The sequence below is a fragment of the Danio rerio genome, chromosome 3, assembly GCF_052040795.2.
Source record: "Danio rerio strain M-AB ecotype USA chromosome 3, GRCz13ab, whole genome shotgun sequence".
Classification (NCBI taxonomy): domain Eukaryota; kingdom Metazoa; phylum Chordata; class Actinopteri; order Cypriniformes; family Danionidae; genus Danio; species Danio rerio.
Window position 1 is genome coordinate 35,956,224 of NC_141023.1, and position 19,799 is coordinate 35,976,022.

Genomic DNA, 19,799 nt, shown 5'->3' on the forward strand with positions numbered 1-19,799 from the left:
TGTTGATATCAGGAATTTTTAAATGTACTTTTTTACCAAAGAGACTAGAAAAATTCTGAAGAATTTATAATACCAATAATAATAATAATAATAATAATAATAATAATTATTATTATTATTATTGTTGTTTTAATTAATATTTTTTATTAATTGTGACTGAGTACAGTTGCATGTGCTGGCCAGTTTGTTTTTTGTCTAATAAATTATAGCAGGCTACAGTTTTTTTTTTTTATTAACTTTAAAAGTTTAACAGACTGGTATTTTTTCCTAATGATATTTGTCATAAATTTGTATTTTAAAAATTAGTCTTGTTTTAATTTGTTTTATTGCAATTTTTAGGAAATATTTTTAGTACATCAAAAAGTGTTGTTTTAATGACATCTGATCAGCTAATCCAGCAACAACAACAAAAAACACTAAAATGCAGTATTTAAATCTCATAGTAAAATAGAAACTGAGGCGTATAACTGCAAATAGGTCCAATTTTTGAGAAAAAAGAACCACCCCTTTCACCAGACTGGCTACAGGCCTGATTCTGCTAAATTTGTGGACATCCAGAGAACCGAAATTTCGTGTCTCGCAGGACAACCGTGCTAACTTTCTTTCTTTCTTTCTTTCTTTCTTTCTTTCTTTCTTTCTTTCTTTCTTTCTTTCTTTCTTTCTTTCTTTCTTTCTTTCTTTCAGTAATACCTTAGTATAATCACTTAGTAGCCTAATATGACAGTTTTCTGATGATTTGTGCTACCTACTCAGAAGCTCAATCTGTCATGTTTATATATAATAAAAAAGAAAACAGGGGGCAGGGGTGCAAAAACTTCTTTGTATGAAGAGTCGTGGACAAAAGATAAATATACCAAACTATTTTACATTAAAGTTGCCATGGTTATTTCACAATTTATTACAACCCATTACTTTAAACTATATAACAGATGCAGTTTAACATTTAAAATGATAACTTATTGCAATAAAAACATGAACAATCATATTTATAATACAATGGAGTTCAATGCTGAATATACTAGTCAAGCCAAACCTGCCTTTGACTTGATTTGTCCTCTCCATCAGGTGACAGTATGTACATTTAAGCTAAATCTGATTAATTCACATCATTTAATTGAAACATTTAATTTAATTTATTTTTTAAAACAATTAACCAAAAGTACACATTAGATTTGAATTGACATTCTCTAAGCCATCTCTATCATTTTTCCTCTCTTCCTTGGTTACCATGGGCCAACTTTGGCCCGCAGGCCCCAGTTTTGGCATCTCTGGGTAAGACCCTGATCCTTTGCTAAACGTCTTTGGAGTATCCCAATTGGACCTCATTTGACAGTCCACGACAGCAAGGTTTTTGCCTTTACCACAATTTTAGCTAGACGTGCCATACTTCTAAAGTGGAAACACACTTTCCCCCCTACAAGAGTGGCGTTTTTTACTGTTTCAGACTTTAAGTTTCTTTTTTAATTAATTATTATCATTATTAGGCTATTATTAACAATAATAATAATATTATAATCATCAAAAATTTTATATTATTATTACATTTTATAATTATCCACCTCCCATCTGTATCCAGTTATTCTCTGATGTACTTATTTGTTTAATGTTCTTAATTTGGTATTTATGTATCTATTTTTTGCTAATTGAGTTAATAAATGAGAGGTTAGGGGTAATGGGATTAACAAAGACGACTGTATTACTGTTTATCTCTCAATATTTAATTTTTATTGCCATGCAAAAGACCAATAAAAACGATTGAAATAAAAAACAGGGGTAAATATCGCATCTTGTCAGCTTTAATGCAATCTTAATTGCATAGTTTAATAACTAAGCTGTTTTAATGTTTAACATGGACTGTGTGTTAAGCTAATGTATTTTGTTTAGTTAATATTTTGTTAGTAGCCTTAGCTATAATAAAAAGCCACAAACTAGATAAGTTTGGTTGTGAAATGATCGTCGCACTTCCGCAAAATCACCTCAGCGGGTCAACAAACATCCTGCATGAGCCGCTTTCAGTTCACCGAGACAGGTGTTGCTCTGTAACCCGGAAATACGACAAACAAACACAACAGGTGAGTGACCGATATATATTTGATCGAAAATACACAGTTTATGAAGTAGAATACAAGTAGATCTGGATGATTGTAGCATAGGCTACATTTTAGTTTAGTACGTACGAGTCTACAAGAGTGTCAAGCGATTTTAGCCTTACAGTAACTGTGGTTATTCAGTGACAACCGGCTTAATAAAGAAAGGATAGTGTATACTTACTTATAAAAGTGAAAAGTCGAGCTTATAATGTTTAAGTTTGTCTGAAATAAGAAGTACTATTAGGTAAAATATTGCCGTGACTAAAACTTAGCCGGTAATGCAAGTTCCTGTTTTAGTGATTCAAAATATGTTATTACTAGTTTAAAACAGGGTTATACTACATTATTTTAGTTGTTATTTTTAAGTACCTTTAAGTTTGTTTCTTTTAGACGAACGCTAGAAGAAGAAAAAAAAAACACATCCAGACTGTGTATTCAGTGTTATTTGCATACTTGTTTCTTGGTAAACAGGTTGGTTTAGTTTGTGGTATCAGTTTTTTTTTTTTTTTCATTTTTCTTGATGTCCGTTTCAAATATCTGTCAACAGTGTTTAATAAGCCGGACCATTCTGACTGAAGTCATGGACAAAAGCATTCAACAGGACTTTGAGAACCAGTTCAATGATGTGGTCTCAAGACTACAATCAAAACAGATGTTTCAGTCAGACTGGGACATTGCCTCATTTGCCATTTTCTTCATCTTCATAGGTTTGTAAAATTAAGCAAAGCAAACAATAATAATAATAATAATATATTATTAAATGATTAAGAATTCCACAATATTAACCATTTCACAGGTATGGTCCTCCTGCTGGTCATCTTGGTCCTCATTCGCTGCTGTTGCTGCTGCTGCTGTGATGAGAAGGTCAGAATGATAACATATCTGTAGATTAATAAAACAATACGGTCATATAACATCTGTGGTGACTGCTACTGTTTCCACATTATAGCCAAGAAGACAGAAGGTGGGCATCGACAACATGGGAATGGAGCCATGATCCTTCAGAAACAAAAGGGATTACCTATACAAAACGTCAGATTATGTGACTTCATTTTTTTATATAGCAAAAGTATATCACCTAATCATTAGTTGTACTTGAAAACGCAGCATAGAAAACACGTTTTTGGTAGATACTTCCTTAGAGGAATGATAAAAGCTAAAAACTTTCCCTCCTGTGTAAAAATGTTAATATTTACCCAGGATGTCACAAGACTGAAGCTGTGATGGCCGTTTCAGATATGAGACACTTGCTCAGAAAGATTTTTATAGCCTATGTAAACATGCTCATTCATTTTAATACTTTAGTTACTTTGTGGTTAAACAAAATATTGAAGCACTTTTTTTTCTGGAACCAAAGCAGTCCCTTAAACAGCCTTGTATTGACATATGTTGTCTTTGAAGATTGTTTTTAACTTCAAATTGTTTGTTACTGGTTATCCCAGATAACAACTTTTACTCAATTTAGATGTTGACTGTATTTGTTTCAACATATTTAACACATTACCTTAACCCTTTTCTGAGAATACCTGAGAAAAATTAGCATGTTTTGCTAACTTAGAAAAAGGAAGTTGGAATGTTTTGAGTGCATGACATTATTTGTATGAGATGTAAACTTTGTTAATCAACCATAAATGTTTAAAGTATCAATTTCAGTCAAAGTCAATGGGATTTTCATTCATTAATTTTCTTGTTGGCTTAGTCCCTTAATTAATCTGGGGTCGCCACAGCGGAATGATCCGCCAACTTATCCAGCACGTTTTTACGCAGCGGATGCCCTTCCAGCCACAACCCATCTCTGGGAAACATCCATAAACATTCATTCACATACTCATACACTACAATTTAGTCTACCCAATTGACCTGTACTGCACGTCTTTGGACTGTGTGGGAAACCGGAGCACCCGGAGGAAACCCACGCGAACACAGGGAGAACATGCACACTCCACACAGAAACGCCAACTGAGCAGAGGATCAAACCAGCTACCTTCTTGCTGTGAGGCAACAGCACTACCTACTGCACCTCAATGGGATTTTTTTAAACAAAAATCATTGGTTCTTTATATTGTGTATTATCTCCAAAATAAATAAAGAAAAAAGCCGCTCGCGGCAAAACAGAGCTGTGAAGGAGCGCTTTAGCCCGGTCTCACACACACATACAGGCATCTAAACGCGCACAAACAAACATTTTAAACTTGACAAAAACTCTCCAAAGCCTTTACTGTCTGCTGTGTCTTTATGGTGTAAAGCTTATTATGCGTTGTTGAAACATAAAGGAGGACGCAGCAAAAAACGTCACTATAAATTAAAACTACTTTATTACTTTATGCTGCAGCCTTACATTTAAAAGGGAAAAATAAGGGTGATTATACGCAAAAAGACCCCAGACTATATAAGGCTAGATGTTTTCTTTCCCTTATTTCTTTATTTGTTTGGCGCATGTACTCATGTGCGATCAGAAAACTGCCCGCCTCTCCTTTCACTCCGCCCCGAAGCCCCAGCTGGCCCTCCTTGGCCCAAGGTATTCGGCGGGCCGAAAAAGGCCGGCCGCTGGCCCCAAGAAAGCCCCGCTTTGGCCCGATTAGGCCCCGGAAGTGACAGTGGAAACCCCACTGGCCTTGGCTCGCTCGCTTTAGGCGCGATAGTGGAAACGCGGCTAATATTGGTTCAGTGGTTCTCAAAGTAAAAAAATCTAATCCTAATATAATCCCAATATGATAAAATCAAGATAAACTAAAGTCATTTATTTAAAAAAAAATTCTCTTAATAATAGCTTTTTTTATTATTCAGTTCAGAAATATAATATTTTATTTCTGTAATCACAAAAACATGAATAATGATAAATTAATTTTTACAATTTATATGAATTAACCGTGTATGAATTAAACATTTAAAAATTAAGTTTTAAAGGACTCTAATTGTGCCATTTTTACAAGATGTAAAACAAATCGTTTGTGTCTCCAGAATGTGTCAGATCAAAATGCCCATCAGCTCCTTTATTATACCCCATTAAAAATGTAAAATGTTTGGGTTGGGGAATTTTAGCTGTTTTTGCACCGTGTCTTTAAATGAATATGAGCTGGTGCTCACTGCTTGCTCTTGGGACTTTTCTCAGAGAAGGATAACCAGGATCAGATGTTAGAATACACAGCAAAAATAAGAGACACCAAATCAGATATGATAAAAACAGAGACCCACAGTCACACTTACATCCACAGTATGAATGAGCCACACACAAATGCTGTAACAATGTTGGCTGTGGGTCCACAAACGGTTTTAACATCCACAAACTGGGACTCTTGTCATCCAATTTATTGTTCATTATGCACACTGCGTATTGTACACTAGTTTATATTTGTGTACAATATGCAGCTGTGCTGATTCCAGTGGTTATGACTTGCGTAGCTTAAAAAGTATCTTTTAGTGTGGCACTTACTACTTCTTGAAGTGCAGTTTGATCACAGAGAGTTGGAACAGATCTTTTAACCTGAGTTTCTTTGCAAATCCTGTCTTGTGGACATAATTATACACATTAATACTGACATTTGGTAATACTCGTCTGTCCATCTAAATCGGTGGGCGGGGAAAACTGCAGTTCTACATCATGGTGCGCTGGGGCATAAAAAGCTCCTATTTTAATGTTGGGAAATTTTAAAGCCCTTGTTTATATCACTCCACTATAACCGTGGACAGACTATTTACCTACTATACCTTTAAAACTAAACCCATTTCAAACAGCTTCCAAAAGTTGATTTTGCATAATAGGAGCCCTTTAAACACGTAGTAAAGTTAAGTTTTTTTATTATTATTATTATTTAATATTTGCCAATTGTAAGATCATACACTTCTTTAAGAATCTACAATTCAGAAAAGGGTCCCACTTTATATAATGTGGCCTTAACTACTATTGTACTTGCATCAAGAAAAGAAATACAATGTACTTACTGTGTTCATGATGTATTGCAGAACACTTCCGGTGCATTTATGAGTCGATTAGGTGCTATGCCTAGGTTTAAGGGTGGATTAAGTTGTAAGAGATGGTCAACAGGCTAATTACAAATGTATTTACAGAAATAAATCATATATGGTATTAAAATCAATCATAAGTACGATGTAAAAACATGTATTTACATAATAAGAACATTGCAACAAATGATTAATTTCAGTGTAATTACATAATAATTAAGGGCACCTAATATAAAGAGGGACCCAGAAATGTAATACATAATAATAATTAATACTTCAAGTAAGCATTAATGAATTCGGTGCATCTTTAAATGTTTAAAAGTGAGCAGATATATTATAATAAAAGCAGAAACATTGCAGTATACTGGGGTAAAATAGCTTGTAGACCAAGTATCGGTTAGTTTATTCAGACAAGATAATGTGCCAAAAGGCAAGGTAGTGTTCATAAAGTATGTTTATTGCACAAAATATTCCATATCAAGCATGATATACACATGAAAATAGCTTAGAATTTATGTAAACACAAATCAAATGTTCAAAATGAACACGCATGAAATCAGGACACGAATTAAGTGCATTTAACAAGAAATAAATAAAAATATAGCAATAAATATATCAAGTCTGACAAAGTAAATGAGCTACCAGAGAAACCCTTTCTGTAATGACCACAAACTGTTGATCAACATGATATTCCTTTTTTTAATCATAGAATGATGGCTATTAGAAATGCTGAACTCTGATCTCCAATCAGCCATCAGTAGGAATGTGTTTGCTTTGAAATGGAATGATGGACGATGAAGCCCTGACATCATTCATTGTCATTTAGAGTTACTAAAATGATACCACAGATGAGTTGCAGTGGCAAAAAAAATACACTGTTGGTTATTAATGCGCATATGAAAATGGTCTTAATGCTTTTACCGTGCTGCACTGATGACAGTCCCTGGTTTTAGAGGAATAATGTTCAAGTGTTAAACTTTCTCAGCTAAAAACACTGGTAAACAGTTCAAAGAGCTCCCTCGACAAACCAACTGGAATATTTCACAGCCGTTGTGACAAAATATAAAAAGGTAAGCATTGTGTTTTAGTAGCGTTTCCTTTCTAAACCTAAACATGGATGAGTAAACACAATATAGGCAAGATTACTGACAAATAAAATCAACACTGACCATGACAAATACTGCATGAACACAAAACCACATCGCCGAATGGCTTCATCCGAAAAGAGTTTCAAATGATTCCATACGGACTACATAGACAGCACTCGCTACCTCATACTGAACGAGAAGCACACTAGATTCATACATGGTCATATAGTAAAAATCACAACGGATTACTTCACGGAGCTTGTTCACAATAGTTTTTTTTTTGTTCTTAGTAAATTCTAGAGCATAATAATTTAATTATTTAGCTTTTTTAAATGATCATTCAATGTAGAGTTTTGGTCAGATGTAGCTTAAAATGGTCTGTAGTTCCAGAAACTAGAGAAGACAGAAATCTGCAATGAAAGAGCAAAGACATAAACATGTTAGTTCTTGTAGAGGTTGTGATGAATTTTAATCTTTATGATCATATATTGATGATTGATAATTATATGTTGATATTATAAATTGAATAAGGTTTTGCTAAAGTAAAATCAAATAATCATTGGGCTATTACAGCCATGTGTAATCTACTGTTTGTTTAAGAGTGAAGGAGCTGTAGAGAAACTCTTATCCAAGATATTGTAACATTGTCTTTAAAAACACCCGTGAGCACATCCTTTGGATCCTTTTGCTCATAGAGGCTGTCTGTCTGTAAACTGATCATTCTCCGAAGAATTAAAAGCAGTTAAATCACAAACTTTGCATGACACATTAAAATGTTTTTCTTGTGAACAGGAAGAAAATTATTGCGATTACAAGGTTAACATTGCGATAATGTTCAACTAAGATTGACCTTAGTAAAAAATTAAAAACGTTTAGCAAGTATTGTGGTAGCAATGCCAAGTTTGAGGTAGTACTAATATTATTTTTTATTATTTATTTTTAAATTACCAAACATTTTGCTAGGTTAGACCCTTATTTCTCAGCTGGTATCATAAAGTTGCACTGAAACAGCAGTTTGAAGATTTAAACCATGGTGCACTGTAAAAATCCATTATATAGAGAAAAACAAAACAAAAAAAGATTTTCTTTTTGACTGAAGAAATAAAGATCATCTTTAACATCTTGGATGATCTTAAAATATTTTAATCCTTAAAAAAAATACATAAATAAATGAAAAAAAAAAATGGAATAAATATATTTAAAAAAAAAAGCCAGAATCATTAGCTCCCCTGTAAATTTTTCCCTAATTTCTGTTTAACAAAAGCAAAGATTTTTTTCAACACATTTCTAAACATACAAGTTTTAATAACTCATTTCTAATAACTGATTTATTTTATCTTTGCCATGACAGTAAATCATATTTGACTAGATGTTTTTCAAGACACTTCTATACAGCTTAAAGTGACATTTAAAGGCTTAACTAGGATAATAAGGTGAACAAGGCAGGTTAGTGTAATTAGGCAAGTTTAATGATGTTTAATGGTTTGTTTTGTAGACTATCGATAAAATATATAGCTTTCAGGCTAATAGTTGTCCAAAAAAATGTTTGTTTTTTTTATTAGAAACTGCTTTTATTCTAGGCAAAATAAAACAAATAAGACTTTCTGTAGAAGAAAAAATATTATCAGACAAACTATGAACATTTCCTTGCTCTGTTAAACACAATTTGCGCAATATTTAAGCAAGCATAAATAATAAACAGGGGGGGGGTAATTATACTGATTTCAACTGTATGTAAAAAAAGTAGTGATGTTTGTTTCACAATTACTATCAATTAATGTGACAATAGGACATTCTTTTTTGTACCAATTGTCCCATTACATTTGGTTCTTTAACAAGTGGGAGGCACATATGCAAACTCATAATTCCTACACTGTTCACCTGATTTTACCTCAACTTAAAGCTGACAGCCTGCACATAAAGCATGTCTTGTTAGTTTAATTTTAAATCCATTGTGTTAGTGTATAGAGCCAAAAATGTAAGAATTGTGTTGATGTCCCAATATTTAAAGACCTGACTGTATATTTTGTCATGTTAAATGTGAAATAATGCTAATGTAATACTACCAATACTAATAATATATAAAAAAGTTTGGTGAATGGAATATTAAGGAAATATTTACTATTTTTGACACAATCCTACAAACGTAATTCTAAACTGCTTGGTTCTTCTGATAACCCTCTGGTTTTTGTGCATGCATTGATCATCAGTAATGACAGTGACTGTGCAGGCGAGATTATAATCATCACACCTTATCTTTGAGCTGCTGGCAGAGCTGCAGAGAAATGGTGAAAAACACCAGCGTGTCGTTCAGCCACGGCACCACACACTCCACCTTGTGCACGTGGCTCACCTCGAACTTGGTGTTGTTGTGTTCACTTGAGGAGAAAAGAAAGCTCCATCAAACAGACGTCTTCAAAACAGGAAAAGCAGAAGAAGGACATTGAAGCATCAAAACAGGAAACGCAATGAGCACTTACAACATTGCTCCTGGATTATGCAGCACTGAACTTCCTGCCGGTTTGAAGTTCTAACAGAAAACCAAAATGACAGTGCATTTCAACACACAATTATGGCGAGCAAACTAGAGGTTTTCTTTTTCAGATAGCTTGATACCTTAGTAGTGTTAGGCTGCAGCACGTGTAGTTGATACACCGTCAAACACAGTTTACTGAGATTGATGTAGAAGTTCACCATCACGTCACCCGGCATTGGAGGTGTAAACATTTTCTAGAATGAACAGAACAGATATTGTAGGTTTCAAAAAGAGACAACAACAGATTGAGCATCCATATTAAAGGGATACATTGTAAAAAAATTTTACTGCCTTGAATCAATTGATTTTTTCAAGTCTTCAACTTATACATCAGTCAAACTGACTACAAAAAAAATGTTAAACTTTGTATAATGGAAAACAATTACACTACCCAACAAAAGTCTTGTCGTCGATCCCAGTTGTAAGAGCAACACATATAACATGACTTCTAGTTGATCATTTGGAAAAGTGGCAGAAGGCAGATTTTTCTGATGAATCATCTATTGAGCTTGCTCCCAGTCATCACAAATACTGCTGAAGACCTACTGGAACTTGGATGGACCCAAGATTTTCATAGTCATCCGTCAAGTTTGGTGAAGGAAAGATCATGGTTTGGGGTTACATTCAGTATGGGGGCATGCGAGAGATCTGCAGAGTGGATGGCAACATCAACAGCCTGAGGTATCAAGACATTTGTGCTGCCCATTACATTACAAACCACAGGAGAGCAGCCTCTCTCATACTAGAGCCTCCATTTCAAAAGTTCCTGAAAGCAAAAAAGGTGCTCCTGGATTGGCCAGCCCAGTTACCAGGCATAAACGTTATTGAGCATGTCTAGGGTAAGATAGAGGAGGCAGTGAAGATGAATCCAAAGAATCCTGATGAACTCTGGGAGTCCGGCAAGAGTGCTTTCTTTGCCATTCCAGATGACTTTATTAATAAGTTATTTGATTCATTGCAGAGATGTATGGTAGCAGCTCTCCAAGCTAATGGGAGTACTACACAATATTAATTCTTTTTTCACAGCGCCATGACTTTATATTCTATACTGGATATTATTTCTGTTAACCGACAAGACTTTTGTCTGAGCCAAGTCAGACCTTACTGTCCTAAAGGAAAAATTAAAAATCAAGGCATGATAATACTTTATTTTGGTAAAATAAGTGTAATCTAGAGGCCTTTGACTTACATATAAGCCACTTCTGATACCAAACGATCAACTAGAAGTCAAGTCATACTTTGTTGTTCCTAAAACTTGGATAGGTGACAAGACTTTTGTCAGGTAGTGTAAGCTGAAGTAATATAACAGCTTTTGTTTCATAATTTTTTTACAGTGTAGTTCACCCAAAATGAAAATTCTCCCATTATTTACTCATCCTCCATTTGTTTCAAACCTGTTTTTTTTTTTTTTTTTTTTGCTGAACAAAGATATTCTGAAGAATGTTGAAAACAACTGAATTCCAAAGTATATGATTTACCTACTATAGCAAACAAAGGGTACTCGTTTGTAACATACATCAAAATACTTCCGTGTTGAAAGAAAAAAAGATCACATGAAGGTCTGAAACTACTTGAGGGCAAGTAAAAGAAGAGTAAAATGTTCATTTTTGGGTCAAGTGAAAATCTAGAAAAGCACAAACCATGAGGCCACTTGCTGCAAGCTCAGGAAGAGTCATGCTGGCCGGGGTGGTGAGTCTGTTACGGGCTCGAGTCAACTGAAGCATTATTGCGTCCATAAGCTGAAACACAAACAATAAGTGTGTCGATATACATCACATACAGTGAAAAGTGAAAATGCTTTACTTGTTTAAGTGGAAAGAATGTTACTATTCCTGAATAACCTGTAGTTAGCTTCAAATGTGCTCAACTATGCACAGAACCACACAAGCTCACAGGAGGAAAACGAAGAATGTAATTAAAGAGTTCAGATGCAAAAACTGTGATATATTTATGCGTGTTGGTAGGTGTAGGTTGTAGTCATTTAACGTTTATGGTTCTTTGGACCATCTTTAAAGTAAAAAAGCTGAACATAAACATAAGAGGCAGAGAAAAACACATTCTGGGAGAAAATGTCAGATGCCAACTGTTTGTTGCCAGTGTGTGAACAGCTTGAAACAATACTTTTAAAGTGGACATGTAAACATCAGAAAAAACAAGTGTTTTACTGAAAATGATGAGGCCTTGATTAAAGCGCAAACAAACACACAACAATGGCGGAGTATGTGATGATGGTGGTGTTGCTCAAGTGTTTGATCAAGTGTCAGCAAAGTGTTGATTTACTTCACATTGCAATCAGCAGTGGAGTCCCATCTTACACACACGGCAAATTCTACAAACACACCAGCGCAAAGCCGCCAATTGCAAGTCTTCATTTCCTACAGGTACCATTTACCAAAAAGGTGACAAAATAAAAACTGACCTAGAATACAAATTACAGCGTTTTTAGCAATTTTGTTGATCAGTTTGAAAAACGTGTAAACGTGAATTTTTAACCCTTTGATGCACAAAATAGGTCTGTATTAACCCAATTGAGCTCTTATGTTCTATCTTTGCAAATAATTATTTTCATCATTCAGTATTCCAATGGTCAATATTTTATTTTCATTTTTCCTTTCATACTTTTTGAATATTAATTTACTTTCAAAATGACAAAACACCAATGAATTCTGGAGTTTTTTTTGACCAAAATGTGTTTATAAAGTAAAAAAGTTATATTATTTGTGGGGAAAAAAAAAAAACATACGTGAATAAGGAGCACCTACAATAATCATTTTTAAAACATAATCACTCATTTTCCTTCAGCTTATTCTCTATTTAGGTCGCCAAAGCGAAATGAGCCACCAACTGTTCCGGCTTATATTTTACACAGTGGATGCCCTTCCAACCACAATCCAGTACTGGAAAACATCCATACACACTCATTCACACACTACGGCCAATTTAGTTAAATCCAATTCACCTATACGGTATGTCTCTGGACTGTGGGGGAAACCGGAGCACCCGAAGGAAACCCATACAGACATGGGCAGGACAGGATTAACCAATGGGAATTATGGGCACAGGCCCAGGGACCCGTGCGAACCTGGGGCCCCTGCGAGGGGAAAAAAAATGCCAATTTTGGAGTGTCTATTTGGGCTAAGTGCAAAGAGCGCACATCGTTGGATGCCCATCACCGTTTGATTGACAGAGACAACATTAGGAAAGAGCACAATAAAGCGCATAGCAACATCTTTTGGCCCGATCGAGCATGAACCCAGTTCGAATCCAACGTCTGATGAACTCAATCTTCTTTTCTCCACTACATATCAGATTTAGCCTACTCTTCCTGACGAGGAAGCCAATTAGGAATCATAAATAAGTGTGTCTATTAATGGAGGACTCAGATTCATAGAACTGAACTGGAGAGATGTTATCTCCAAATCATATCCATTATACGTTTATAGAAGTTTTACATTCAAAATACCCTTAAATATAGATTATTTTAACTTAAAGTATAATAAAATCCATAAATTTTCACTAGTTAGGGTTAGCATTTTTTTTTCAAAGTAAATTCTTTGTAGACTAGAAATACATGTACTGCACATCATTCATTTAAAAAATGAGGGTAATACATTATAGATTCATTTTATTTTAAAAATTTTATATTAATCTTATTTTTTTAATTCAACTATAGAGACCAGGTAGGGGACCTACAAGACACTGTGCCCAGGGGCCTCTGAATTCGTAATCCGGGCCTGGACACAAGCAGAACATGCAAACTGCACACAGAAATGCCAACTGGTCCAGCCGGGACTTAAACAAGCAACCTTCCTGCTGTGAAGCAAAAGTGCTAACCACTGAGCCACTGTGCCACCCTTTTAAAACACATTTCTTTTAAAAATGTATTTATTGAAATGACCTATTTTGTGCATTAAAAAGTTTGCTAAGCTTGCACATCAAAGGTTAAAACATAAGGGAAAATATATTTTTGGCTTCATCATTGTGTAAATGTAGCCTTTAAATAAAAGAGTCTCCCAGACCTCATAGACTACAGTGTCTATGAAAGCCTGTACACTGAAATGATAAACCCAGGATCATTTGATGCTAAAATAATACGTTTGTATAGGGTTGCTCTTTTACAGATGAAGCAAATGCTTATATAGTGTTCACGATAATAACAAACAAGCCATTCAGTACCGTAACCTCAATGTGTCACAAGAAGAAAGAGATTCAATCAAACAATAGTTTAACATTGGCAGATATATAGCCTCTAGTCTCAAAGTAGTCTATAATCAAACCATAATAACAGTATAAATCTAATGAGCTCACATGTCAAAATGATGGCAGTGAATTGGAGGGCTTGTGCAAACATGTTCACAGCACTTTGAACATTTGTCAAGTTCACCTCAAGTTGAGCTTTATTGTCTTTCAGCTTACATGTGTGGACATGAAATTAAACTTGTACAAAACTCACATTCTGGAGCAGTAATCCAACTCTACATGCACTTTAAACAGTTGACTGTACACACAGCCTAAGGCAGATTATACAAGTACTTTACATAATACTGTACAATATATTGTGCAAAAGAAGTGTTTAAAGTCCCCATGAAATTAAATCTAACCATATTGATTTTGTTAGCTCACATTGCCAGTTTTGTTGCGAACAAATAATCTGTGCATGTCATTAAGAACATTTTTTGTTGCCCTTCTAATCTCTAATTGAAATCTGGAAATTCACTTCCTGTTTGTTTTCAGTTAAATTGTCAATTACATATATCTTAGGAATTGGGTGTGGCTAACACATTTAACCACGCCCCTATAACTGTCAGCCTTGACAACAAACAGAAATGGTGATCAAGAGGAGTGTGTTAGGTTGAAATAACTCTCCCCAAACACTTTTCCCAATCTTCCTGAATGAAATTCCTACTTTACTACATCCAATCAGATCGCAGTAGAAAAAAAAAAAACAAGCCACGCCTACTGTTTTTTCATTTAATACTCTGTTTCTCTAGGAACTGTGTCACAATACAAAAAATGGTCCCAGCTTCCGGTTCCTGTGGACTTTAAGGTTAGAAGCAAATAGCGCAATATGATTTGTTTTTCTTTTTGAGTCCTTGTAATGAGGAGTTTAAGAAAGTGTCTGGTGCATATGGAAAGGTGATTTATTCAGGACAAATTTTTTTTAAGACATGGAGTGTTTCTAAGAAAGCATCTGGTTCATACGAAGAGGAAAACAGCGCGTTTTCTACATTTGATTTCACTACTGCCGTTTTGTCACTGCTGGCATGTTTATTATGACCTAATTTTGAGAGCTGAAGATAATTGTAATCAGCATGTTAATTTATTGCTACTTCAGTCCCACTTTATATTAGGTGGCCTTAACTACTAAGTACTTACATTAAGAACACAGAAAGTGTGTTGTATTTAGTTTTAATGCATTGGAGAACACTTCTGGTGCTATTGAGGTTAGGGACATGTTTGTTGGTATGAGTAGTTTTAAGAGTGGGTTAAGTTGTAAGGCATGCTCAACTGTGTAATTATAAATGTAATTACAGAAATTATTTACAAATTTATTACATGCAGGTATTTAATCAAGCATAAGTCATTCATTCATTCATTCATTCATTCATTCATTTTCCTTCGGCTTAGTCTCCATTTCAGAGATCACCACAGCAGAATGAACCGCCAACTTTTACTACGTAGCAGATGCCCTTTCAACCGCAACCCAGTACTGGGAAACACTCATACACACTCATTTCCATACACTACAGATTATTTAGTTTATTCAATTCACCTATACCACATGTCTTTGAACTGTGGAGGAAACCGGAGCACCCTGCGGAAACCCATGCAAACACAGGGAGAACATGAAAACTCCTCACAGAAATGCCAACTGGCCCATCTGGGACTCAAACCAATGACCTTCTTGCTGTGTGGCGACACTGCTAACCACTGAGCCATCATGCCACCCAACAAGCAGAAGTACAATGCAAAAAACATGCAATAACATATTTAAATCCACTCAATATAAAGTGTGGGACTGCTTATTCTAATAAAAAATGAAAATAATACATTTTTAGTCATTTAGAGCAGTAAATTGTAAGCAGCACCAAAATAGCCTTCTTTGAAAAATATTATTTAATCTTAAGACTGAGAGAATTAAGTCAGTACTGATTAAGAGATTTCTTATCTTTTTATTTTGGAATCCTGTTCCTAGACATCAATAAATGTTTGTAAAAGTACATTTTACATGAGATAAAACAAACCTTATTGACTTCAGCCCCAGTTTTGAAGTGATAGCTGTCGTCACGGCTGCTGAGCAACTGCAAGGCCTGATTCACATGATTTCGGGCATCCTGGATCTGAGGGGGACAGGATGTGTTTAACAACTTTTATCAAAGAGTAATTTCAAACCGCTACAACAACAGATGATGCTGAAACAAGGTATATGAAAGGCACTTTTCAATGAGAGAGAGTGAAAGAAAGATTACCTGCTGTAATTTCCACTGTTTATCATCCCGGAATGCAAAATGCATGACTTGACTACTTTTAGCAACTTTGATATTAATATCCTGGAAACAAAATTAGGCACATTACTTATTCCAGCATGATTTTACATTCAACATTGCTAACATTTGTCAGATTAGTGGCAACATGCATCAATATATATTGTTGTAAAACTGACAGACACAGATGGATGGATAGATGGATGAATGAATGGATGAATTGGCATAAAGAAGAAGTGAAAGCTGCAACTACTGACTACCATAGTATAAACAAAAAATACTATGCATGTTAATGGCTACGTTTTCCCCAACATTCTTCAGAATATTTTGTGTTTAATAGTAGAAAAAAAATAATAAACAAAAAAAAATGTTTTGAACCACTTGTGTGAGGAAATTTAAATTTTTGCATGAACTATCCCTTTAAGACAATGAATTCAATTTCATTACAGTGTCATCAGTGTGATGCGAATCAGTGGAATTGCAGGTTTGCTTTAATAGTTTTATGCAAAACAGCGCTATTCTCGCAGAAAGCGGATTTCATTTTTATAGTGTTATGAAACATACTTACAGCTTGAGTAAGAGCTTCTCCTTGTAGAGTCAAAACCCCTTTAACCTGGTCCATCCTAACCAAATAAAAAAAATAAGTGAAAGCATTTCTTATAACAAGTTATACATTTTTTGTCAGTACTTTATTCGTTCCTATAAAACTGTTACAGCGAAAAAAAATAACACCACCAATATTACCTAAAATAATTAACTAATAATTTTACAAATATTGCACAGTAAATCAAGAGAGTCCAGATTTAAATGCTCTAACATTGTGACATACACTCACCGGCCACTTTATTAGGCACACCTGTCCAACTGCTTGTTAATGCAAATTTCTAATCATCCAATAACATGGCAGCAACTCAATGCATTTAGGCATGTAGACATGGTCAAGACGATCTGCTGCGGTTCAAACTGAGCATCAGAATAGGGAGGAAAGGTGATTTAAGTGACTTTGAACCTGGCATAGTTGTTAGGACAAGACGGGCTGGTCTGAGTATTACAGAAACTGCTGATCTACTTGGATTTTCACACACAACAACCTCTAATGTTTACAGAGAATGGTTCGAATAAGAGAAAATATCCAGGGAGTGGCCGTTCTGAAGGCAAAAGGGGGTTCAACCCGGTACTAGTAAGGTGTACCTAATAAAGTGGCCGGTGTATATCAAGTATAAAGTGTATGTCAGTTTGAATTTAGGCCTATCACAGTTATTGATTGTAGGTAATTGATCTAATCACAATCATTTTAAGGTAAATGATAATTAAGCAGTCTAAACGACATTTAACTGCGTAACAAACGCCAATCAAGGATTATCATGTATAATGTTTGAAAAAACACAGTTTTCTTTAGATTAAGCATAGTCCCTAAAGTTTCACAAACATTACATTACACTGTGTTTTGCTGGGCTCTGATATGAATGCTAAAATGATCACGATTAAACTGAAAACATAAAGAGGAATGTTTGAACTATTAAAAACTTATTTTCAGAGCATTAAAGAAAAGCATCATCCGTCAATCATATCTAATTATGCTTTAAAGTAAAAAATAAATAAAAGTAAAATAAAATATGAAATAAATAAACAACCAAACAAATAGTTAACTGGAATAATTTTCCTTTTTACAATGAATTGTCAAAACAAAATAAAATAAAAAAATCGAGACAGACCTATTTGAATCAGACTTTGAATAGTGTGTGTAACTTTGAATGCTGCTTTGAATATGGCTATGTACAATGTAGGCCTTTGATTTCCAAAAGATTTACAACAACATTTTTATTTTTCTTATGCATGCAAAAAAACAAAAAAAGGTCCAAGTAGAGTGGCTGAATGCATATATATTACGTTGAGCTGCCTAGAATGAAGTTTTCTTGCTTCAGCTGTCCCTCCAGACCCGGTGACGGCATGGAAAAACGCCTTGATGCCTCCTTTGGTGAAAGCAACACAAACACCATCATCAAATCAACACTTAAAAAGAAACCAAACACATATACTACATAGTTCCTCCAGCATTAATCATAAACTAATAATCAGAAAATACCTTTAAAATGTCCTGCAGCTGTTTCAGCACCGCATGCACCTCTTCCTTCAGCAGCCAGTTGAATTCTTCCTCCTAAAGAACACCATAACTCACTTAAAAGTGGTAATTGAGTAAAAATGAGCACAGGGTCATTATTCACCCATCCATGACACAGACTTTCCTCTGTGGAGCTCAAACTAGTTGTCAGGCAGATGGTGGAGACTGAAAGCCTCACATTTACTGCACGTTTATTTTTATCTATACAGTACAAATGGTGGAGAGTGATTCTGTGGTGAGTGATTCTGTCTCAGATTATTTATATTTTAATCGACGTTTAAATCTTGAGGAGGATTTTGATTTCTGAGTGAACTCTCCCTTGCAGAATCGATCGGCATGGTGCATTACTGAGGAAAGCAGCTCCACAAACACACCAATACATGACAAACTGAGCAGAGCCTTGATGATAATGCAGGACAAATCACTGTGACGATTCTTCAAGGCACTCAAACTGACATGAATTTGGACTTTGTCCCAGCAGAACAGCACTTAACGTTAGCAAGCTCTTCACACAGCAAAGCCAGGCACATCAGCTACGACGCATCCACAAACTACATATCAAATTTGAACATTTCGTGTCCCATCATTCTGTTTATAAGGCTTTATATATTTAAGCTTAACGCGTATTAAATGAGTCAAATGAGTGTCTCACCAGCACGGTCCGCTCTGCTTGACTCGCCGCGGTCATCTTGGCTACTTCAGACAGAGTAGATCGCTCTGCTCCGAGCATCACAATTCAGTCAAGCTGGCCAAATTATGCAGGTAAAATGTTACAAGGGCACTGCGCTATTTAGTCTGACTGACTGGATGGTCGGGCGATCACACGTAAACAATTACGCTCGGCACCGCCTCCTTATTCAGAACTTCCGGTTTGTGTATCCTTTAAATCGTCCCGTTCGGATAGGATGGCTTGTGGGCATTTTAATGTCAATAAATACTAATTCAAACGTCTAATGGACATTAAGATAACATGAAAATGACAGTATTTTATTTATTATTTTGATATTGTTATTAGAGCTTTATAGAACAATTTGTTCGGACTAAAATCCAGTACATATAGGCCTACATAAACAATCCTGGAGGGTCGCAGCTCTGCAGTTTTGCTCAACCCCAAGCAAACACAGCTGATCCAAATAACGAAGGTGTTCAAGACTACTAGAAAAGCTGCGAGTTGGTGGTTGGAGTTGTGGCCCTCCAGGAATTGAGTTTGAGACCAAGTGTAACCACAAATTGTTGGGTATAATACCATTTACATTTTAGATTTTAGCTCCAACTTGCCTCAAAACTCCTGCACGTATGTTTCTAGAAAACTTTGTGAGAGCTTGGGTTGGAGTTGGTTGTTTGGGTTGGAGCTAAACTTTGCAGGACACCGGTCCTCCAGGCCTGAGTTTGCACACATCTGATCTAAAGCATGCAAAACTTTTGTTGTATTTTCATGTGTTTTATGTATATAAAATACTCATGTAAATGTAATTTGATGTGGACAGAAAAACTGTACATTTTGTCTTTAATTTA

The 19,799-nt window shown here is 35.2% G+C and overlaps 2 protein-coding genes across 3 annotated transcripts; one reads left to right on the plus strand and one right to left on the minus strand.

Moving 5' to 3' along the window:
• The first annotated feature begins 1,951 nt into the window (after positions 1-1,951).
• Positions 1,952-3,737, plus strand: smim22 (small integral membrane protein 22). The gene is given in 4 exon segments (NM_001271773.2): positions 1,952-2,072; positions 2,638-2,797; positions 2,887-2,954; positions 3,040-3,737. Coding segments are annotated over 3 exon segments (243 nt in total). The 5' UTR covers positions 1,952-2,072; positions 2,638-2,670; the 3' UTR covers positions 3,088-3,737.
• A 2,752-nt stretch (positions 3,738-6,489) lies between these two features.
• Positions 6,490-19,111, minus strand: rogdi (rogdi atypical leucine zipper). Of its 2 annotated transcripts, none has more exons than XR_015479581.2 (11): positions 18,937-19,111; positions 18,249-18,320; positions 18,053-18,135; positions 16,731-16,785; positions 16,148-16,228; positions 15,923-16,018; positions 10,074-11,416; positions 9,758-9,993; positions 9,622-9,671; positions 9,393-9,519; positions 6,490-7,551 (listed from the first exon to the last, which is right to left on the minus strand). XR_015479581.2 is itself a non-coding variant. In NM_199963.1 (11 exon segments), coding segments are annotated over 11 exon segments (855 nt in total). In that variant the 5' UTR covers positions 18,973-19,050; the 3' UTR covers positions 6,490-7,509.
• Positions 19,112-19,799: the final 688 nt, after the last annotated feature.